Source organism: Chiloscyllium plagiosum, chromosome 38, assembly GCF_004010195.1.
Source record: "Chiloscyllium plagiosum isolate BGI_BamShark_2017 chromosome 38, ASM401019v2, whole genome shotgun sequence".
In the NCBI taxonomy this organism is placed as follows: Eukaryota; Metazoa; Chordata; class Chondrichthyes; order Orectolobiformes; family Hemiscylliidae; genus Chiloscyllium; species Chiloscyllium plagiosum.
In genome coordinates, this window is record NC_057747.1 from 5,662,858 (window position 1) to 5,687,120 (window position 24,263).

The 24,263-nt window shown below is 41.1% G+C and overlaps 1 protein-coding gene across 4 annotated transcripts in view; it reads left to right on the forward strand.

Moving 5' to 3' along the window:
• opn4a (opsin 4a (melanopsin)) overlaps positions 1-24,263 on the forward strand; it is a 72,229-nt gene that overhangs the window by 33,704 nt on the left and 14,262 nt on the right. For all 4 annotated transcript variants that reach the window (XM_043678709.1, XM_043678707.1, XM_043678708.1 and 1 more), the window contains exons 5-8: positions 6,207-6,378; positions 17,632-17,793; positions 17,941-18,048; positions 19,127-19,304. In XM_043678709.1, the coding sequence (XP_043534644.1) occupies positions 6,207-6,378; positions 17,632-17,793; positions 17,941-18,048; positions 19,127-19,304 (620 nt within the window). The remainder of the gene's footprint in view (positions 1-6,206; positions 6,379-17,631; positions 17,794-17,940; positions 18,049-19,126; positions 19,305-24,263) is intronic.

Genomic DNA, 24,263 nt, shown 5'->3' on the forward strand with positions numbered 1-24,263 from the left:
ATCTTAGCCTGCTTGGTACACTTTCCTCATTCCTGAAGAAGAGCTCATGCCCGAAATATTGATTCTCCTGCTCCTTGAATGCTGCCTGACCTGCTGCACTTTTCCAGCAACACATTTTCAGCTCTGATCTCCAGCATCTGCAGTCCTCACTTTCTCCTCAATTAAGTCACCTCTCAACCTTCTTCTCTCTAATGAAAACACCCTCAAGTCCCTCAGCCTTTCATCATAAGACCTTCCCTCCATACCAGGCAACATCCGAGTAAATCTCCTCTGAACTATTTCCAAAGCTTCAACATCCTTCCAATAATATGGTGACCAAAACTGCTCACAATACTCCAAATGTGGCCGCACCAGAGTTTTGTACAGCTGCAGCATAGAATTCAATCCCTCTACCAATAAAAACTAACACACCATATGCATTCTGAACAACCCTATCAGCCTGGGTGACAACTTTCAGGGATCTTTGTATATGGACACCGAGATCTCTCTGCTCATTTACACTACCAAGAATCTTACCATTAGCTCTGTACTCTGCAGTATACCACTGGTAACTAAACTCCAAGATGAGCATCTCCCTTCAACCACCTGCCTCTGTCTTCTTTCAGCCAGCCAAATTCTGATCCAAACTGCGAAATCACCCTCAATCTCATGCCTTCATATTTTGTGCAATAGTCTACCATGGGGAACCTTATCAAATGCCTTACTGAAATCCATATCCACCACATCAACCACTTTACCCATATCCACCTGTTTGGTCACCATCTCAAAGAACTCAGTAAGGTTTGTGAGGCATGACCTACCCTTGACAAAACCATGATGATTATCCCTAATCAACTTATTCCTTGCTAGATAATTATAAATCTTATAACCCTTTCCAACACTTTACCCGCAGGCGATGGTGATGCTAGCTTTATCTTTGCTTATGGTGTAGGCCTAATAAACTTTCATTTACTTTGCCTACTGTTTTCAGTGAGCTGCACCACATGTAAATGCAAGCTGTAATTCATCCTCTCAGCAAATACCCACATAAATCCTTCAAATCTCCACCCTTCTCCATGAGGATGTGGCATGATCTGAGATCTTTAGGTTAAGTACTTAAAACTAATTTTAGAAATATTTAAATATTTTAAAAAATTTAAAATTCCTTCAATGACATTTAAAAAAAGAAAGAAGCAGATTTTGCAATCCTTCAGGAAAAACAAGTATGCTTTTAAATCAGCTTTGTTTTAATTCCCGCAAAACAAGATCCCTCTTTGGACTTCACTTCTGTAAGAATTACAGGTGTCATATCTCCTGTTCTTTAGCTAAGTAAGCTAACCTGCTGTTTTATTGCCTTTCCTTTAAGACAACATTGCTTAAATGTTTTAAGCATCCTAGAGTTACATCCAATCCAGGTTACTCATCTGTTTCCCAACCAGAAGCTCCATTTCTCTGCAGTCAAAACTTAAATTACCAAAATTGCACTGAAGTATAATAAAGTCCCACTGTTTGTGTGTCTGCCTTTCACAAATCCATGCAGGGCATACACTTTTTCGCCATCTGCAAATCAAATCTTTATTTTTACACCCTTTTAAAAAAAAAGAACATCCTGGATTATAAGTGCATACCGTACTGTGCACAGTCTGCCATGTTTGTCATTTGCGAAAATCTCCAATTGTGACATACTTTGCCTGCATATTCCTTGCAAACAATAGGGCACTACTATATTCAAGAACTTATGAATCATGAAGCATGGACATTTGCAACACAGTAGCAGATAAATGAGCAGTTAATTTGTTCTGATTATGTTAATTGAAGGCTATCTATTTTGGCCATGACCATTCTCTTCCCTGAAGAGTCGTTTGTAATTGAACAGGCAGTTGGGACCTCAGTTTAACAGTTCGCCTATCGACAGAGCCTTTACCTATATAACATTCCTGCAGAATCGCACTGAGATATCAATCTAGATTGTACATTCTGGTCGCTGGAATCAGGGTTGGAACAAACATCCTTTGGACTTAGAGGCAGGTTGTTGCTGTGGAGAGAATGAGGGTAGAGTTTTTGCCCCAATATTTACCCCAAGATGGGTGCCAATGGCACTACTGCCCACAAGCAGTGACCCGCAAGCTGTGGAAAAACCAATTAAGGCTAGTTGTTAGAAGCTAACTAGAATTTTCCAACTGTCTCCAAGCCACCAGAGGTATCTGGAACTGGACCACATCTTGGACACTGCTACCCCGCAGCAGTCTGGGGCAGCCAGCAGTTGTGAGCACCTTGAAGCCATCTCCACCTCCCTGGCCATAGCTATCGCTGCAGGGCACCCTTTGGAGAGACACCTCCTCCACAATGGTGGCTTGGTTCTGGAAGTCGTCTTTTAATTTCGATCTTCTAAAAGCTAGCAGAGGGCACCTCAAAATGGAGGCACTCCATCGATCTATTACCCAGACTGCCAGCTACAGTGCCTTCAAGGCTGAAGGCCCTCCTATTGGACGGTGAGATGAGCCTAACCACAGGACATCAACCAATTCAAGAAAAATTGCTCCCCTCACAGTTTGTGGTCACAGAACCTCTTTGACCCCAAACATCAGGTTCCTAGTTCAAAACCTGAAATCTTTATTTCAAGTATAAAGATAGAAAGTTCTGGAGAAACACAATCAGTCTGGCAGCATCTTTGGAGAGAGAAACTGTTAACATTTTGAGTTTGATATAACAATTCTTCAGACATAACAGACTCAAAATGCTGTGAATTGCTGGAAAACCAAGTATAGATTTGGCCCATTGAAACACTGTAGTACAGAGTTTGAGGCTTGGACGGGCAACAATTATGAATACAGGAATTATGGAGAAAAATGTCATGTCTACTTAGGTAAATGTGTTATGTCCCTATTTTGACATACTTCGATAGATATGAGCAATCTTTTCTAATGCAGCAAGTGATCAGGATTCAGAATGTTCCACATTGAAACAGGTTCAGTTGTGGCTTTAATAAAGGAATTGGATCATTATCTGAAGAGAAAAGATCCTGCCACAGGAAAAGTCAAAGGGAAGTTTGTGGGAGTGGGGAGGAGGGTGTGAACTGGCACGAGCTGGGTACTGACAGAGAACTAGCACTTACTAAATGGACAGAATGATTCTAGTGAACCATGCCCAAGTTCCCAAAATAATTTTAATTAAATTAATGAAGGGGTCTAGAGCAACCCCACCCCATCCCACCTGGACAACAGCCAGGCTTAGGATGATAAGTGGCAGGTAACATTCGTGCCACACAGGTGACAGGCAATGACAAGGAAGAAACTAACCATTGTTCCTTGACATTCAACAGCATTACCATCACTGAACCCCGTGCTATCAACATCTTGGGGGCTATTATTGACCAAAAACGGGTATTAGGGAAATGGCTGGTCCTGCCATTGGTGTCAACTTCCTATGAGTTAATAAAAAGAAATCCTCACCCCTACCATGCCATCCATTACACACACACACAATCACAAACACACACACAAACACAAACACACACACACACCACTTGCCACCTTCACTTCCCATTGATGGACAATCAATGCAATCCTGCAAGGTATTCATCAGGACAAAATTAAATTGAACCCTCTCACTCCGGCCTCCACAGCTGCTCATTTTTCAAAGACTGTGAGAGTTGCCAGGTTACAAAATCACAGGGCTAAGACTGGTCTCGCTCTTGATCTTCAACTCAGTGCAGTAGTCCAGTGGCTACTGCAATGTATGAGCATCTGAAAACGGTTCCTGTGAAAATGGGCGAAAAATAACATTGTGGTTATTCAGTTGAAGTGGGGGCCATCGCTATTTCAACTGGCATCTGGTTTTGACAATGCTGCCTGTGGCGAAATAATTACACATTGTATCTCTGCAAAACTCAAATAGACAACTGCTCGCTGCTCAATCATCAAGTTCAGTGTTTAAGGTCAGGACAAGTATAAAAGGCACAAAGTGTTCCTTAAACAGAGGTGCCCTGTCACTGATTGAAGAACTGCAGGCAATCACCCCCCTGTAGGCTGACCACATGCAATCATGCTTATGAGTAAGTTCCCAGGGTTGAAAACACACAGAATGATTATAATCTGACCTGCCTGTGCTGCAATCACATGGCTGTGACCTTGAAGTGCACTTTGATGCTGTTAGTTGAGATCATGTCTCAAAATGTAGGTTGATCACTCACATTGTTGGGCATTCTGTGGTTCAGTTAGCAGTACCACCTCTCTCAGTACCTGAAGGTTTTGGGTTCATGTCCCACTTCAGGACTTGTAGATGTGCACAAAAGTTGTGTTTATATCGTCAATCATCATGTGAGCCTTTCCGATGCTCCACAATATTCTCCAAGCGTGAAAGCGTGTGTGAAGTTGAAAAGCAAACTCATGTTGTGGATCTACTGAAGAAGAGTCGTACTGAACTTGAAACATTCACTCTGTTTCTCTCTCCACAGATGCTACCAGACCTGTTGAGTTTCTCTTACATTCTCTGTGTTTGTTGAGGATCTACTCGTCCCATTCAACTGACTCAGTCACTAATACTTTTCAGTCCAAAATCCATATTTGTTACATGGCAGGAGGAGCAGAGAAAAGGAAGTGGTCTCAAAGTTCAAACAAATCAATACCAAGTCACCAAACTTCAGACATACACCACTGTCATAAAGGAGGAAAATACAAAGAGGAACCAGAGTGGGAAACTCAGAAGCTGATTGGTACAGCTTTATTAAAGCATTTAATTACAGCAATAGTTAAAGCAGTAATCTTTCTCCTTCAGATTTAACTCCAACTGCAATAAGAAGATCAATTCTCCAACTGTGAAGCAATTTTTCAATAGACTGAAGTCTGTCAGGAGCTGAGGACTTGTCAGCTTTTAGTTCTGATAGCTTTCTCAGTGTCCTTTCCCTAGAGATTGTATTGTTTTAAGTTCTTACCTACTTTTATTCCCTTGATTGACAATTATTTATGGGCTGTTATTTGTATCTTCTACAATGAAGACAGATGCACTCTGTTCACATTGTCCACTATTTCCAATTTTCCATTCCTACTTCGACAGGCTCACTTTCTTAGGGGAGCAGCGCTCACTTCACTTACTCTTCTCCTTTTTGACTATGTGATGTCATTGATTTGAACTGATGTGCCTTCTGGACAAGGCAGATCCCAGAATGGACTCTGGCTTGATAGATTATATGTTTCTTTTTGTTTAATATAGCAACCATTCACTGAAACAGGAGCACACAATGCTGAATTTTAATAATAAAATAGAAGTTTATTATGCAAAAGGGAAAACAATGAAACAAAGTAAATCAAACCATCTAAATGTATTCTCTGAATAGTTTGACATACACTTCACCATTTTGCATCGACTCAATGGGCCAAAGGGCCTCTTCTGTGCTGTCTGATGCTATGATCGCTCCAGGTTTCCTAAGTGAAAATTAATTCTTAATTATCCGAAAGCAAAAACATGCAAATGGCCATCAAAGTTCACAGTCCTGGCCGTAAACCACATAATATGAAACAATCTTCCATTAACACACCAGAGGTTCCCTGCCCTCTTCCACCAACTGGATTGGGTCATCGTTCAAGAATGACTGATTGATCTACCTATGTTTTCTAACCATTCAAAAATGTAACCCACACCCATAAGCGGCTAGTTTGAAATTCTAACTGTAAAAATGACATATGTACAATCACAATGTAGAAGCCAAGACTATCTTTTTAGAGTTCTAACCAGTATTCTCTTTACTCTAATTTCTCCTGTTTAAATTTATTCTTGTTTTTTAAAAATAATTTCTCTTAATCCTCATACCACTAATCTTCATGGAATTGTGGGTGAGTGTCACTCTCCTCGAGTCTTTCTTTCCCACTGAAATTAGTACTGACTGTTACAAAATATTTCCTTAAATGTATGGCCAATGCATCTCTACTAAGCTACCCTTAACCTAAATTCTCAGTTCATGCTGGCCAACTCTGTCTTCATGCCCTCATAATTGCACATATTTAAGTTTACAACACTAGTCTTGACCAACCTTTTTCACCCTCAGATTGACCCAGACTGATTCTACATCTTGATCATTCGGATAAAGGTCATCTCTCACTCAGTTCTACAGAAGTCATTATTTTATTAGGGATGGACAATAAATGCTGACCAGTATACCAGAAATGAATAATAGAAAGTTATCTGCAAGTTGATTTACAGCATCTACATGTTCCTGTTGTTGTATCTAGGTGCCTATGTGCCTGAAGGATTGATGACCTCCTGTACCTGGGACTACACAACATTCACCCCATCTGTCCGGGCTTATACCATGCTTCTCTTCTGCTTTGTCTTCTTCATTCCTTTGGGCATCATCATCTACTGCTACGTCTTCATTTTCCGGGCTATTCTGGCTACTAACAGGTCAGGCCTGCATGCTTTATAATGAGTGACTGCTAAATGTCTGTTGAATCCATGGTGGGGAGTTTTTTAAGTAATGCTAAGTGCCACTCTTCATCATTTGTCAGTTTTACTGTATCATTCTGGGAAGCTAGGCTCTGTGTTCTCAATCAAATGCAACTGCCCCGTCCACGTTGGCCACAATCTTTACAAATTTTGAGTTAAATTCACAGTTGGACTTAAGAATTTCCAGACAAATTTATGACTGTGTAAGAGTATGAGAAATCTATAAGAAATCGGAGCCGGATTTGATTCCTTGATCCATCCAGCTAACTCTTCCATTCAATGAGATTGTGTCTGATCTGTTTGTGCCTTAATTGCACTTTCTCATCTGCTCCCCTAACCCACAACTCCCTTGTCGATAAGATTTTGAACACAGATTCAAGCATATTCAATGACTCAGTTTCCATTGCTCTGTGGGATATAGAATCCTAATGATTCATACTTGGTAGTTTACATCATTTAGACATAGGATCTTGCCAGGAATTGGGTACAGAGAGAATATTCCCTCTTGTGGGGTAGAATAGAGTGAAGGGGAGTAGTTTCAAAATAACAGCTCTCCATCTTAAGTTAGGGATGAGAATAATTTTTTTCTCTCTGAGGGTAATTAGACTATGGAATCCTCTTTCCTTGAGAGCTGTGAAGGCTGAATCACTGAATTTAGTCAAGGTTGAGTTAGGCAGCTTATGATAATGAGAGAGGCAAGGGTTACTGTGGACAGCCAGGAAATTGGAGCTGAGATCACAGTCAAATCGGCCAGAATCTCAATGAATAGTGAAGCAGGCCCAAAGGGCTGAATGGCCTTCTGGCTTCCATATCCTACGTTTCCATATTCAGATGCCCCTCAGGGAGAAGAAATCACTTCTTATCAACAACAAAATTGGAGACTCCTTATTTTGAAACTATGCCCCTAGTTCTAGATTCGCTAGAGGAATCATCTTCCCAGCATCTACCTTGTCAAACATAACCCCCACAGAACGTTAGAACATTGCTCATTCTTATAAACTCCTATGGGTATAAACTCACCCTGCTCAGTGTTTCTTCATCAGGTAATCTCTTCATCCCAGGAAACATACTAATCAACGTTCTCTTAACTACTTCCATAATAAGTATATCCCTACTTAAAAAGAGACACTAAAACTTTAAACTGTATTCTCAGTGTGGTCTCAACAATGCATTGAACTCTGTCTTCCTTACAATAAAGGTCAACATTCCATTTATCTTCCTCCTATGAGATTCATGTTCTAAGACACCCACATCCTTCTGTCCCTAACTTAAGTAAACCAAAACTTTGACATTCCAGAAACGTTCACTAACTCTCTGTAACTGAACCTACAGCATCATGTTTCACCTTTAAATTATTGAAACTTAATTTGCTTGTTTGAATTTCAACCTCAAACTCATTCGATCTTTTCTCCCTACTTTATCGTAGTTAACAGCATAGTTAGTCTCTCAAGTCCAGGGTGTTGCAGAACACCCTGGATTTCAAATATCTGATTGTTCAAATTGCAAAAAAAAAGGTTCTGTCAACTACAAACTGAACCAGTCACATAACATTGTTCATACTTGAAATATGTTGTCATCTCCCTCAAGTAATCTAATCTAATCTAAAGTCTGTGATCAATAAAACTTGTAACAATGTACTCAGATTGATTTAACGATTTAATGTTGAAGACACAATACACAATAAGTAGATTTTGAAGAGCAGCCACCAAGCCAAAGCATAAGCAAGGAATATAATTTTGCCACAATAGAATTCTAGTATTAAATTTAAGAAGGGGCAAGGAATGCTCTGGGAATACAGGAACCCTTGCCTGAAGTCTCCATTTTCAACACAATCAGAGATCCTGGTACACACTGCACTCAAAATTGCTGAGATTTTTTTGAGATCTTTTTCATTTTGAGTTTCTAGTTTGCAGAAGATAATATTGGCCCAAACTACCCTAAAGTAATTTAAAAGAATGTTTATAGATGTTGTTTGTAAAAAAAACCTTGACACATTGAAGAGTGGCAACTCAGTTTTATGGAAGCAACTCAAATTGGGTTAGAGTCATAGAGATGTACAGCATGGAAACAGACCCTTCGGTCCAACCCGTCCGTGCCGACCAGTTATCCCAACCTAATCTAGTCCCACCTGCCAGCACCCAGCCCATATCCCTCTAAGCCCTTCCTGTTCATATACCCATCCAAATGCCTTTTAAATGTTGCAATTGTACCAGCCTCCACCACTTCCTCTGGCAGCTCATTCCATGTGTGAAAAAGTTGCCCCTTAGGTCTCTTTTGTATCTTTCCCCTCTCACCCTAAACCTATGCCCTCTAGTTCTGGACTCCCCCACCCCAGGGAAAACACTTTATCTATTTATCTTATCCGTGCCTCTCATAATTTTTTAAACCTCTATAAGGTCACCCTTCAGCCTCCGATGCTCCAGGGAAAACAGCCCCAGCCAGTTCAGCCTTTCCCTGTAGCTCAAATCCTACAACCCTGCAACATCCTTGTAAATCTTTTCTGAACACTTTCAAGTTTGACAACATCTTTCCGATAGGAAGGAGACCAGAATTGCATGCAATATTCCAACAGTGGCCTAACCAATGTCCTGTACAGCCGCAACATGACCTCCCAACTCCTGTACTCAATACTCTGACCAATAAAAGAAAGCATATCAAATGCCTTCTTCACTATCCTATCTACCTGCAACTCCACTTTCAAAGAGCTGTGAACGTGCACGCCAAGGTCTCTTTGGTCAGCAACATTCCCTAGGACCTTGCCAAGAAGTGTATAAGTCTTGCTAAGATCTGCTTTTCCAAAATGCAGCACCTCGCATTTATCTGAATTAAACTCCATCTGCCACTTCTCAGCCCATTGGCCCATCTGGGCAAGATCCTATTGTAATCTGAGGTAATCTTCTTTGCTGTCCACTACACCTCCATTTTGGTGTCATCTGCAAACTTACTAACTGTACCTCTTATGCTCACATCCAAATCATTTATGAGGAGAAAGTGAGGACTGCAGATGCTGGAGATCAGAGCTGAAAAATGTGTTGCTGGAAAAGCGCAGCAGGTCAGGAAGCATCCAAGGAGCAGGAGAATCGACGTTTCGGGCATAAGCCCTTCTTGGATGCTGCCTGACCTGCTGTGCTTTTCCAGCAACACATTTTTCAGCTCTGATCTCCAACATCTGCAGTCCTCACTTTCTCCTAGTTGATTTTAACCTACTGCGAATCCTCTTGCAAGGATGCCTTCCTTGAAGAAGCTCTCTTCCAAGAAGGGCTTATGCTGGAAACGTCGATTCTCCTGCTCTCCAAATCATTTATGTAAATGATAAAAAATTGAGGACCCAGCACCGATCCTTGTGGCACTCCACTGGTCACAGGCCTCCAGTCTGAAAAACAACTCTCCACCACCACCCTCTGTCTTCTACCTTTCAGCCAGTTCTGTATCCAAATGGCTAGTTCTCCCTGTATTCCGTGAGATCTAACCTTGTAAACCAGTCTCCCATGGGGAACCTTGTTGAACATCTTACTGAGGTCCATATAGATCACATCTACTGCTCTGCCCTCATCAATCCTCTTTATTACTTCCTCAAAAAACTCAATCAAGTTTGTGAGACATGATTTCCCATGCACAAAGCCATGTTGACTATCCCTAATCAGTTCTTGCCTTTCCAAATATATGTACATCCTGTCCCTCAGGATTCCCTCCAAAAACTTGCCTACCTCCAACATCAGGCTCACTGGTCTATAGTTCCCTGGCTTGTCCTTACCACCCTTCTTAAAGAGTCGCACCACGTTAGCCAACCTCCAGTCTTCCAGCACCTCACCTGTCACTATCGGTGATCCAAATATCTTAGCAAGGGGCCCGGCAATCACTTCTTTAGCTTCCCACAGAGTTCTAGGGTACACCTGATCAGGTCCTGGGGATTTAGCCACAAAAAAAAGCATTTTAAATTGGTGCCGAGTTGCTTTATATAACTCAATTTTAGGTAACTGTGAAAATGACTTCGGCAAAATTGCCTTGAATCATTTACTGGTTACTCTGGTGTACAGCAGTCCGTTTCTTACTAAATTGAATAAAGTGTATATATTCAAAAATGTTTAAAATATAGCTATTAATATTTTTGCATGCAAAAGAACCTTAATTGTTTGCAGCCTCCTCAAGCAAGATGACACATTTGACATTGACTCACTGTGGTTATTAATGCAATAAACGGGGAACATGGCTAGTGCTGTGAATAGAACCCACTTCCAACATATTTCATGCTGTATATAAAAGCTCTTTCCTGCTGGTTTCGTTAAGTTTTGCTAAAGGTATACACTGAAAGAGAAGCTTCACAAAGTGGAAACCGAGTAGGGAGAAGGTGATGTAATGGTCATGTTGTTGGACTAGTAATCCAGGACAATGTTCAGGGGGCATGGGTACATGAGTACAGCTGAAGAAATTTTAATTCAAATGAATAAATCTGGAAAATGATGCCAGTCTAAGTGATTGTCATACATGAACCCACCTGATTCACCAACATCTTTCAGGAAAATAAATTTGCTGCCCCTTACCAGGTCTGGTCTATACATGACAGCCATGTGGGTGATTCTTAACTGCCCTCTGAAATGATCCAGTAAGACACATAGATCAACAACAATTAAGGTTGGACAACAAATGCTGAACTCGCCAATGATGCCAACATCCCATGTAAGAATAGATTACTAAGTATAAAACTGCAGTGTTATGACCAGGGCAAGGCTCCCACCTTGGAAGAAGTTTAAAAATCACTATCTCCTATAGTTGAGATATGTGAAAGAGTTATAAGGACTGTTACAGAGAATCAGGGTCCTTAACTCCAACCCTATCTTCATGTAAAACATCAGGGGGTAATATCCACCATCTGAATGTCTGCAAGACTGCAATTTAGCATGAGGAGCTGCATTAATTGCATTGAGGCAAGACTTCAACACAGTTCTTGGAAAGAAGTCCCACCACAATGTTTTGTGGACCAAACAGCACCTGTTGGGGAATGGTGGCCAGTACTGGGATGAGAAGCTGTTTCCAGAATGGAGGAACCAGTTTTGACAGATCAGTAAAACTAAAACATTGCGGATTCTGGAAATCGAAACAAACACAGAGAGTCCTGTAGAAACTCAGCAGGTCTGGTAGAGAGAGAAACAGAGTTAATGTATTGAGTCAAAAAGTGTGGTGCTAGAAAAATATAGAAGGTCAGGCAGCATCCGAGGAGCAGGATGCTGCCTGACCAGTTATGCTTTTCCAATGCCACACTTTTTGACTGCAATCTCCAGCATCTGCAGTCCTCACTTTCTCCTTAATGTTTTGAGTCCAGTATGGCTGATCTTCAGATTGATAGTGTCAATGGTCAGGAATCTCAGTAATGGGGCTGTGAGGGCAGGTAGGGGGTACAGTTCCCCTTTTCTACCACTTACGTGGGGCTAGTTAAATCTGCCAATCCTGTCCAAATGACATTACCCAAGATGGGTAAAACTTGGCACTGGTGAAACAAGGGCCTGAATTGCCTATTAAATAACCTCTTAAGAGCCTCAAAAGGCCCAAGTGGAGATGAGCTTTCCCTTGGCACCCCCCACATCCTTTACTGTAAAATGCCGCTGTATGATTTAATGACTTTTTGCCAGGGATAGGCAGGTAGGTGGTAGCAAAGACACCTTCTGGATATTACATACTGCCCCACCATGAAATCCACCAGCATTGAGGCGTCAATCGAGCCCATTAGCTGGTAAAACTCTGGTGGGAAGTACTGTGTCCAGCAATAGAAATCCCACGCCACTTTTCAAACCTTTATTTTGCCCTCTTTTCAGATTCATCATGTTTCCTGTTGATCTCATTGTTTTTAATAGTTAACTAGCAAGAGGCTTACAGAAAACCAGACACTGTAACTTCACTTTTAATTGGGCTCGATGACACCAAAGTTTAGATACTTTTTCCTTATAATTATGATTGGATTTAAAATGCTTATTTTATTCCATGTGAAAATGAATCAAACCCTTTAAATTTTTCATGCTTGGACCATTTTTCACAACTCCTTGTTTTCAATGTCTACCTTATTAATTTAATTTGGATACCCTTAATCCTCATTGACTTCATTTCCAGCTCATTCAGCACTCAGTCTCCAAAGTCCATGTCATGATTGTAATGAAGTCAGCCAGGTGGAGCTCATAGAAAATGAGTTCCCTGATTGGGGCTGTCAATCTGGTCCAATCAAGGAGCTTTGGCTGACAGAGGAGAACAAGAGTGTGAGACATTCTGTTCATTCTAGCTATTATCAACATTATTGTCCCCTTGATTACAAAACTTAGTGATCTCGGACTAAACCCCATTTTCTGCAACTGGATCCTCAATTTCCTGAACCACAGCCCACAATCAGTGAAGACTGGGGACAATATTTCATCCTCACTAACACTCAACACTTGAGCCCCCAGGGGTGTGTACTCAGCCCCCTACTGCACTCACTGTATACACAATAATGCGCTGCCAAATACTAGACGAATACCATTTACAAGTTCACTGATGCCACCACCATAGTCAGTCTAATCTCAGATAGCAACGAAACAGACAATAGATGGGAGGTAGAAGACCTGGAAAAATGGGCGCACTGAGAATAACCTAACTCTCAATGCTGTCAAAACCAAGGAACTCATTATTGACTTTTGGTGGAATGTTACTCATGCCCCCCCCCCCACACACACACACGCACGCACACATTAACAGCACAGAGGTGGAAAGAGTGGAGAGTGGAGAGTGTCAAGCTCCTGGGAGTGGTCATCCACAACAAGCTTTCTTGACTCTTCATGTGGACGCACTGGTTGCAAACGCCCAACAACGTCCCTTCTTCCTCAGGCAGCTGAGGAAATTTGGCATGACGGCGAATACCCTTGCCAAATTTTGTAGGTGCATTCTGTCTGGATGAATCACTACCTGGTATGGCAACTGTACCATTCAAGATTGGAGATGGTTACAGAGAGTGGTGAACTCGGCCCGGACAATCACAAAGGCCAATCTCCCATCTATAGAATCAATCTACCAGACCTACTGTCGAGGAAAGGCCGCCAGCATTCTCAAAGATCCATCCCACCCTGACAATGTTTTTCTACAACATCTACCATTAGGGAGAAGGTACAGAAGCCTGAACACATGCACCAGCCAGTTTCATAACAGTTTCTACTCTACTGTCGTTAGAATACTGAATGGACTCACAAACTCTTAACATTTACCTGTACCTGTGTTTTTGTTTTTGCCGCTGTTTACCTATCATTTACTATCCATGCTACTTAACTATGTGATCTGCCTGTATTGCTCGTAAGACAAAGCTTTTCACTGTGCCTTAGTACACCTGACAATAAGTTCAATTCAATCAGTGTCAAGGATACTCCGTGTGTAAGTAAAGGGTGACTTGATGATGGGATACTGGCCTCTGTGGAGTTATTTCATTGGCATTGAGAGAAAAGCATACTCCCAAAGACGTTCGCTTGTAGTAGTCGTTTTTGAGATTGGGGGTAAGCATTTCTGGCATTATGCCATTATTTGGGAAGCTTGTTTTGTTTGATTCTGTTTGGAAGATTGGGCCCAGTATGTGGAAAGAATGCATTATTTTTTCTGGGCAAACGATATTGGAGCAGATGAAAAGCAACAAGTCATTCTCCTGACAGCTTGTGGACCTGCAGCTTTTTCAGTTACTAGGAACCTAACTTTCCCTGAGGCACCTTTCAAGAGTTGACAGATTTAGTTAAGGAATATTACAACCCCAAGGCTCCTCTAATTCTGAGGTACTATTTGTTTTGCTCGATGATTCAAAAACCAGGGAAATCCATATCAGGATTTTTGACCAGGTTTAGGTGATTGGCAGATCTATGTGATTTTGGTTTAACCCTTGATGAGCTGCTGAAAGACTGTTTGGTATGTGGGATTAATAGTGCAAAAGTGCCTACAGCTGAAGCTCAATTGGGCTTCAAACAGGCACTACAACTGGCTTTGTCAAAAGAAAATGCAGCAAATGGGGCATATGTATTTCAGGGTAATCTGACGGAAGTGAACAACATCGCCAGTCTGACTGAGCTTGGGGAACGCCACTTGAGTGAAGGCAATTGCATGGCCTCACTCATGACAGATCCTGAGCAGAGTGACTCTGGGTCAGCCCACAACAAAACAAAGCCAAGCCTCAGCCAAATGGTTAAAATTTTCTTCAAGGTGTGGCTGGTAAGCCATTGCAGTTATTGCCAGTATGTGGACTCGTGACGGCAAAAGAGTCCCACTTGACCTAAGTTGAATAAGAGAACTTATGGGCTCTTTTCCAGGAGAGTGCACACCCTGGAAAGTCCACCTCCATCTGTTTTGGAACAATTAAATTTCCTAGCAACATACAAATCAGAACCAGAGAAAATAAACATCTGGTCACCCAGTTATAAAGGAGGTCATTAACCGCCATTTCAATGATCGCAGGATTACAACCCTTAGGATTACCCAAGACCCCCGCTTCTAGACTGAGAACCTATACCAGGGAACCTTTACAGATTAGGGGTACAACTTCTGTTCTGGTCTCTTATCAGAAGCAACTGGTTCAGTTCAGTTACCACTAATTGTAATAAAAGGCTCAGGCCTCAAGCTTGTGGGGTGAAATTGATTGAGAAAGATTCATCTTGATTTTTCAATTAGAAAGTGGCTGCCAGAGCGAAGAACAGTTTGTGGAATGGGCAGCACTAGTCTTACCAATTGTGAAACGCAACGGGTCGCTTTACCTTTGTGGGGATTTTAAGCAGGCAGGTTTTTGCAGCTGGATAAATACCCAATCCCTCACATAGAGGATTTATACACAAAGCTGGCTGGGAGTGGTGGGGGCGGGGGGGACTTTCCTTCATGAAGCCAGACTTGAACAAGTTGTGGTTAGATGAGGATTCTCAAAAATATGTATAATTAATACCCATAAGGGTTTGTACCAATATATGAGAATGTCTTTGAGGTATCATCACCCTGTGCAATTCTTCAGCAGATGATTTCTAAAGGTCTACCCAAGGTTGCAATTTATCTAGATGACATGCCAATAAGAGGGAAGACCAATGCCGGATGCAAGACACTGCTAAGTGAGAGAGACAGTTTACTTCAGGGGATGAAGTTTGGTGTCGGAAACACAGGAATAGCCATCCATGGCAAGAGACATGGTAGACATGAGGTTTGGTCCAGTAATATATAAAGTTCGGGTAGGTGAAATGATCCTTAACAAGCATGTGGACCATATTATAACTACAAACTCTCAAACGATGAGGAGCAAAACATGCCCAGCTCATTGACAGCCTGTCCGACTGTTCCGGAACCTGTGGGTTCTTCCTCTCCATCAAATATTGAAGATACCTCAGAATCTGAGGTGGACACAGTGGATATTGCCTTTGCCTCAATGCCTTTGCTGTCTGAAGAACACAATAAATTTCTTCCGAGCTACTCCAGGCACAAGAGGCAAGCTACTGAGTATTATAAGCCGCTCGTATCAGAGACAGAGTTGGGGGAACCTGACCCAGTGCAAAAACACCGCAGGAATAGCTACAAAAAAAGAGAACCAGCCTATGTCCTAGGACTCAGAGGGGAAGGGATGTAGTGATTGTAATGAGGTCAGCCAGGTGGACCTCCTCGCACATGAGTTCCCTGATGAAGGCTGTAAATCTGGGACAATCAGGGAGCCTTGGCTGACAGATGAGAACAGGAGTGTCAGACATCATGTTCACTCAGAGAGCTGGCTCTGAGGTAGTTAGATCAGTATCAAGGACTGTATAAATGTAAATAAAGGGTGACTTGGTGATGGGACACCAGCCTCTCTCGAGTTATTTCAGCTCATTTTGTTTATTTTTCATTTCTTTCAAGGGAACTGGATTCTTTTCAGCATGAATAATCTGGATCATTCATTTGTGCTGACACTTACTGCACATTATCATGTTCTACTTCCACCTCATTGGAGAGTACAGATGTCAGAGGGAACATGTTACCACCATAAACATAGTGCAGCAATTTCAGGATCTCTCATTTCATTAGTCCTTATATATGGCTCTGCAACTGAAGCACGCAATGGTAGATTGATTCAAAGCTCAGTTCACAGCAGGCTTAATTTTGGATGGTTAACTCTGCAGAAACTTAAACCATTTGCCTTGTGATGTCCATAATGATGATTAATATGCACTTTAGGAATGATCAGGCTCACATCCTTTCTTTGACACGTGAATAAGTACATGCCAAAATAAGAGGAAGCTTTGGAGGTCCTCATATCTGTTCTATTCTTCAATGAGATCTAAGCTGAAGAGCAACAATTCTACAAAGCTGCCTTCTCCCCATATTCTACAATACTTTTGCATTACAGAAGTCTAATCACCTCAGCTTTAAAATAAATTTTCTACCACCGCTTGAAGAGAATTGCAAGCTTCTAGCACCTATTGTGTGTTGAGATGTTTCCTTATTTTATTTCTCAGAGGTCTGATTCTAAATTTGAGGCTATATCCTTAGTTCTAGACCTCCTGACCACTGGAAATAGGCTCTATCAACTCTTTCTGTTCCCTTGAGCATCTTACGAATTTTAATCAAATCAATCCTTAACTTCCATATTCTAGGAAATGCAACCCATGTTTATGTAATTAATCCTCTTAATTTAACCCTTTTGAAACCTACATTACAGTTCCACCAAGCCCCATATTGCCTTCCTGTGCTGTGATACACTGAGCTCTCCCTAATAATTCCAGTTGTGATGTAACCAGGGCTTTATGTAGTTGAAGCATGACTTCTACCCTTTTATATTCCATTCCTATCAATATAAAGATGAGCATTTTCTGTACTTGTTCATGACTCTTACACTTAATGCAGGTTACTTTGAGCATTCGTCTCATTTTTCCCAATCTTCCCTATATTTTCCTTTTAATGTCTTGGAAACTGATAAAAATCATATCTCAACTTTTCAAACTTCTGGGGAACACAAACAACCCTTATTTTTTAATCTGTCCCAGAATTTATTCCTTAAGAGTCTAGCTATTAGTCTGGCTATGCTGAACTCCCTCCATGGCTAATTCATCCTTCCTCAGATGTGGTGGCTGGAACTGCTCACAGTGACTCCAGGGTAGTCTAACCAGGGTTTTGTTCATTATGACAGCATGTCTTCTACCTTACACTATGCTATTAATGTTCCCACTTTGGATCATTGACTCAAACCAAGCAAATCCTTATTTTGAACAGGGATGTTGAAAAAATTGGAGGAAACACCAACAAGGAATCCCGGAGACGATTTCAGAGGATAAAGAATGAATGGAAAATGGCCAAAATTGCTTTAATAGTCATCCTCCTTTACGTCATCTCCTGGTCCCCATATTCCACGGTAGCCCTCACTGCTTTTGCTGGGTATGTACAAGTACTGTTGAGTTGTATTCCTGCCAATGTCTGGAACTTCTGGGGTGAATTTATACTCCAATCTTCGTATCTATCTTAAGTGATCACATGTTCCACGTTGATATTTAACTGGCACCTGACTGCTTTCTCTATTTGTAGGTATGCCGATGTCCTTACACCCTACATGAACTCTGTTCCAGCTGTAATTGCTAAAGCCTCAGCCATTCACAATCCAATCATTTATGCTATCACTCATCCCAAGTACAGGTACGTTGTTTTCAAAATACATTTCTTGGATTCCAATAGGGATGATGGTACAGAGAGCAATAGGATCCCATAATGGCCTTGTTACTAGATTAGTAAATCTCCACTAGTGATTGATTGGAAAGAGTTTTAATCTGACAACTGAAGTTTAAAGATTTAAATTTAGATTTACAAAATGCAATAATCTAGAAATAGAAAGGAAGACTCTTTAAAAAGCAACTAGTTTACTCATGTCCTTTTGAAATGGAAGCATGTCACCCTTACCTTCTCTATATGTAACTCCAGTCACCACTCCAGTGTACAGCAGAACCTCGATTATCCAAGTTTTGGATTATCTGAACAAGATCGCAAGGTCCCATTGCTTGGCTAATCTTATCCGAACATTCGATTATCCGAACATTTGATTATCTGAACAAAATACTCCCCACCTGTGTCGTTTGGATAATTGAGGTTCCTCTGTAAATGACTCTTAATTTGATTTGAACATATAAGATCCTGAAGAGTCTTGACAGGATGGATGTGGGAAAAATGTTTCCTCTTATAGGTGAATCGAGAACAAAGGGTTATCCATTTGAGACAGATAAGGAGAAATTCTTTCCCATAAAGAGTTGTGAATCTATCGAACTGTCTTCCTGTAAAGGCAGTGGAATATGTTTTAGGGTGGGGATGGGATAGATTCTCAATAAGAAAGAGACTGAAGGTTATCGTGAGTGGACGTGAATATGGAGTGATCAGATCATGACCCTAACGAACAGAATAGGCTCAAGAGGCCAAGTGGCCGACTTCTGTTCCTAATTCATATTTTCATTTGTAACTCCTCCAAAATGTCCTGGGAAGCCATATAGTTGCAGGAAAGCCTAATACACTAACCATGCAGGAGGTTAAAAAGGCGGGGTAAGTAGGGACAGGCAACAAACGCTGGTCCTTCCAGAGATGCCCTTAGAATTGCATTTTAAAAATATAGCAAATGTGTTCCAATAAGGTTCCAACCAATATAAAGGCTCCGAGGTTTGGTAACTTAGTTCACCATTTTCAATTTCAGTTCAATTAACTTGCTACCCTTATTGTTCTTCACCTTCAGAGCTGCCATCGTGAAATACATTCCTTTCCTTGGATGTTTATTGCGATTGTCTCGTAAGGATTACAGGTTAGCGAGCAGCTACTTTTCCACCAGGCAATCCACCATGACCAGCCAAACCTCTAACTCAAGTGGAAATCTTCGGCCCAAGAGTCGCATGTCTGCTTCTGATAGTGAGTCGGTAAGGAAATACAGTTTAGTCAACACTAGTTCTTGAGAGCCATACGAACAAGAGTAGGCCATTTAGCCTTCAGGCCTCCTCTGACATTCAAGTAGATCATGGTTAATCTGTGCCTTAACTCCACTTATTTGACTTAGGTCAGTATCACTTTAAAACCAACCCTTCAAAAATAAATTAATTGAACTTTTTTGAACCAATTGATAATGGGTGTTGTGCGTTTGGTTAATTTGCATTATTGGAGTCATAAACCTAGGTGTCAGCTTTGGTTCAGGTTCATGAGTTAAAGGGTTGAGCCAATAATCTAGGTTGATATTTTCCTGATAGAGTTTCGCACTGTTGGAAGTACTGCCTTTCAGATAATACATTAAACTGAGATGTCGTATGGTGTCTTTGGTAAACGCAAACGATTCCATGACACCATTTCAAGACATGGGCAGGAGACAGTTCCCCAATGTATCAACAATATTTATCCATTAATCAACATCCTTAGACAGGTTACCTGGTAAATTGTCTCATTATTCACAACAGGGCCTTGAGTGTTTTTTTGTGACATAAATACCACTGTGACTGCATTTAAATAGAAAATCTACTTAATTGTGTGTGAGGAAATTTGTAATGGCTGAGGCTGTAAAAATGCACTTTGTAATCTAAGAAATAAAACTCATCACTTTGTGGTGCCAAACTTGAACACAGCAGAAAAGAGATGTTGCTAAAACTTTGCACCTTGCTGACATCAGGACAAATACAAAGATGCTAAATTTCAAATTATCATAACAATTTATACGACAGCAGAGAAGGGAGCTGAGGGCTATTAAGTGGAATCTGATTAAACAAAAAATTGTTATGGAGAAGGCAACAGAAAGTAATAGATTCCCCAAGTTCTAATTCAAAAAAGATGGAAGGGCTTGAGTATTGAAGGTCTTGAATATTCCTTTCATTTGCAGAGAATGGGTTCCTATAGTATGTGGCAAAATAACTAAAAGAAATAAGAATCAATGAAGATGTAAATGAGCTGTCAGTTGTCTCCTGGTTTACGCATGAAGTAAAAATTAACCAAAGCATTGTTTTAAAAACAGCAAGATAAATTGAGTTTTTTGTTTGGAATATACTTAGTCCCTCAATAGGGGAAATCAAATGTGGAAAAGAAAGCTCAAATCCTGAATAGAAAAACCTTCAATTTTTATAGACTGACAGATTTGGGCTGGTGCTAAAGCAAGCTTCATCAAATATAATATTGATGTTTAGTGAGATTGTACAGGAATTTTAACCAGCCATGACCTTTTATTAGATTTAAAGAGACAGTTGCACTTCCCAATAACATGACTGCTTCAACGCACAGCATCCACAGTAACCTGGAATTCTCAACACCAACAAGGAAAGGTCAGTGAGTTACATAACGCACATCAAAGCATCACATAACAAAGAGTAAAATTTGAAAATAGCCTCCCTTCAAGAGAGGGTAAAGTGTAGTCAAGTAAAGCCTCTCACCAAACAGTGTGAGCAGATGCAGGTTGGAAATACACGACAGACTGATAATAGCAGAGAGACATTTTAAAATCCAGGGTAAACACACATTTCGTGAATTTACATGAAAAATGCTGTTTTCATGAACCGATTTCAAATGATTTAAGCAAGTCTGTGACATGGGCCATGACCAATATCTTTACCGACACCGATCCTTTACCAACACATTTAATATCAGTTGCACACACTGGTTGCCTATCATATGTATCGTCATGATCAGCTCATTATTAGCAATTTTAAACCACAACATCACTTTAAAAAGCATCGATTTGCGTTTATTCCTTGCTCAGCCAAAAGATCTTTTCCAACGAATGTAGCCAACCCAGTTATCTTTGAAAAATCATTCACAATGCATTAGTTTATACAAGGATATTTTTATTCTTAACACTCCCAGTGCATAGCTACACATTATAGAGATGGGATTTACACTCCTGTGGTTCTCTGTTCAATAAAATTAATGGATGAAAGTAATGGAAGCATGTAACTGAATTTCTAATATACATTCTCAATGTTTGAAGCACATCACCAGGTAAAGTTAAACATTTACCCAGAAAATCTCATTCAAAATTCATGGTTTGCAATCATGGAGCATTATCCCCCCTCAACCACAATGTTTGCAAAGAGTTTGACACAGTCAACATTACTATAAGTGCCTTGCTAGGAGGTTCATATCTATGGAATTAATTTTTTTTATTCATACATAGGATGTAGGTGATGGTGGCTGGGCCAACATTATTTGTACATGTCTGGTTGATCTTGAGAAGGTGGTAGTGACTTTTTTGAATCTTTGGAGTGTATTTGCAAACCCCTCCCCCCCACTCCCCCTTTTATGCCCACAGTATAGGCGCTATCTAAGGAGCCTTGGCTCTGCAGCTTGTATATGGTACATTCTGGTATTACTGTTCATCAGAGTTAGAGGGAGTGATTGTTTGTGGATGTGGTGCCATTAAGCAGGCTGCTTTGTCTGGACAGTGTCAAGCTTTTTCAGTGTTGTGGGAGCTACACTCATCCAGACAAGTGGGGAGTGCCTGATTTGTACCTTATTGGCTTTGCAGTGTCAGGAAGTGAGTTGCTCCCTCCAAGATTCCTAGTCTCTGACCTGCTTTTGTCGCCATAGTCTTTATAGGGCTGATCTAGTTCTGTTTCTGGTGAGTTATATGTTGATAATGGTGATGCTTTGAACATCAATGGATGATGGTTTGATTCTGTGTTGGATATGGTAATTACCTGGCACTGTGTGGCACGAATGTTACTTGCCACTTGTCGGCCTGATTGTTGTCCAGATCTTACTGCATTTGGCGATGGACTGTTTCAGTATCTGAGGGGTCATAAATGGTGCTGAATATTGTGCCATTAACAATGAGTTTCCTCACTTCTGACCTTATGATAGTGAGAGGATCACTGATTCAGCAACTGAAGATTGTTGGGCATAGGACACTGCCCTGAGGAACTCCTACTATGATGTCCTGGAGCTGAGATGACTGACCTCCATCTTCCTATTTGTCAAGAATGACTCCAACCACCAGAGAGTTTTCCCTGATTCCTATTGATTCTAGTTTCGCTGGGAATCCTTGAAGCCACCATTGATTGAATGCAGCTTTGATCTCAAGGGCAATCACTCTCCAGGACTGGCCTCTCTTCACTCTCCTACCAAGGATAACCAATTTGGAGCTCTTCCCCTTCCGTATCGACATTCTAGAACTTGATAGAGTTCACCAGCAGATAGCTAGCTTCTCCAGTGTGCTCTGGGTCTTCACCTCACCCCCATTCATTCTACTACTCCTACATTGTTAGACTCCTTGTTTGATATCCTGACCTGGATAAGACCTGATGTCTTCCAGCTCAAGATTAGGAAGAGCAGAACCAATGTCTTAGCCCCAACCTCCAATGCATAGTCTTCCAGTATCTTTCATAGCCATCCAACATTGTGTCAGTTTGAACATATTCAACATGACCTTGGCATTGTATTTGTCCCAGAGGGGAATTTCAGAGCCCAGAGTTTTTTCAGCACAATGATAATCTCCTTGCACCATTGCCCTGTGTCATGTTCTCTGTTGCTGAAGCCCTTATATACTCTTTCAACTCCTCCAACTTCTGTAACTTACAAATGTGCATTGTGCCCCATCCCACTGTCTAATCATCATTAGCTTTCATTCTCCAACATGCTCATTGTTAAATCCTACATTTGCTTCTACTCAAATGATCTCAGTCATTTCCTCTGGGTTTGTAACTTTCTCCAACCTCCCAAACAGTAAGCTGGTGCAGTCTCCTTTTCTTCGATCTTGAAATTAGGACTGTCACTCCTGTTGATCTTACCCACTGCACGTTCCCTCCTTAAATGTTTTCATCTCTATCGCTTCCTTAGGAACCTGCTTCAGCCAAGAACCAACCTTTAGCTGAGCACTTCCCAGAAGGAAAAAGTATTAAAATTGGTATTGATCTTGGTCAGACCTCTTTTGTATTTTTTAATGGAGCTTCAGTTTGATCAGAACATACATGTCCAAGCATTACTGTTCTTTAATGGTTTTTCCCTCTGGGTTTGTCACTTCTCTTTTGCTGACTCAGCATCTGTTGTCCTTGCATCAATTCTGAAAAGCACCTTGGGATTCTTTTTACATTAGAGTCGTACATAAATGGAAAATGTTGATGTGTGAGTGAGTTGTCCTTCTTTTGCCCTCTGAGAAACTATTTAATTTCAACTGGTTGTTTTTCTTTGATGATACAAGTAAAATTGAGTGCGATGATGCCAGTCTATCTTGCTCCTGATTGCTTCTCTTAAGGAGATTCCTTCAGAAAGATTAAAGACTAAAAATTGATCTGTGCCCATTTTTGCGATTTGCAACCAGCTGCTTCCAGTGAGGCAGACAGTGCCTGATCAAGGCATGCAGCTGCATTGCTGGCTGCCCCCAAACTCAAAGTCATGGGGAGGAGTGGCAGTGGGAGCTTGTGTTGTAGAAAGACTGTTCTAGCCTACCCTCCAGCTCTTAATGCCGTCTGTCCCTCTTGAAAGAAGCTTGCACTGAATAAATAAAGGCTATTCCTGGCTGCTGGTACTGCAATTGTCAACAATTAGGAACAAAGAAAGTGGACCTCCAGGGCAGAGAGAAAAACTTCCTTAGCTCATGGAGATCTTGATCATGGAGGAAGAGAGAAGGAGAGCGGCCATGTTTCTGTGCCGTTGTAGAAAGAAGTAAGGACACTATTAAAAGATGCTCTCCAAACGTTAGCCAGGGAAGTTAAACCATGGTGTCTGCTTCAAAGATCTGGTTGCAGTGCTGGAAACAGTTTAGTGGCTTCACGTGGGTGGTCAAGGTCACTGAGTATGTCTTCAGAGGACATTGATTATCCATTGCACCACCAACTTTTCATGGTGCACCAGAAACATCTCACTCACCCAACAGCAAGCAGTTCCAATTATTCTGTTACTCCACCTCA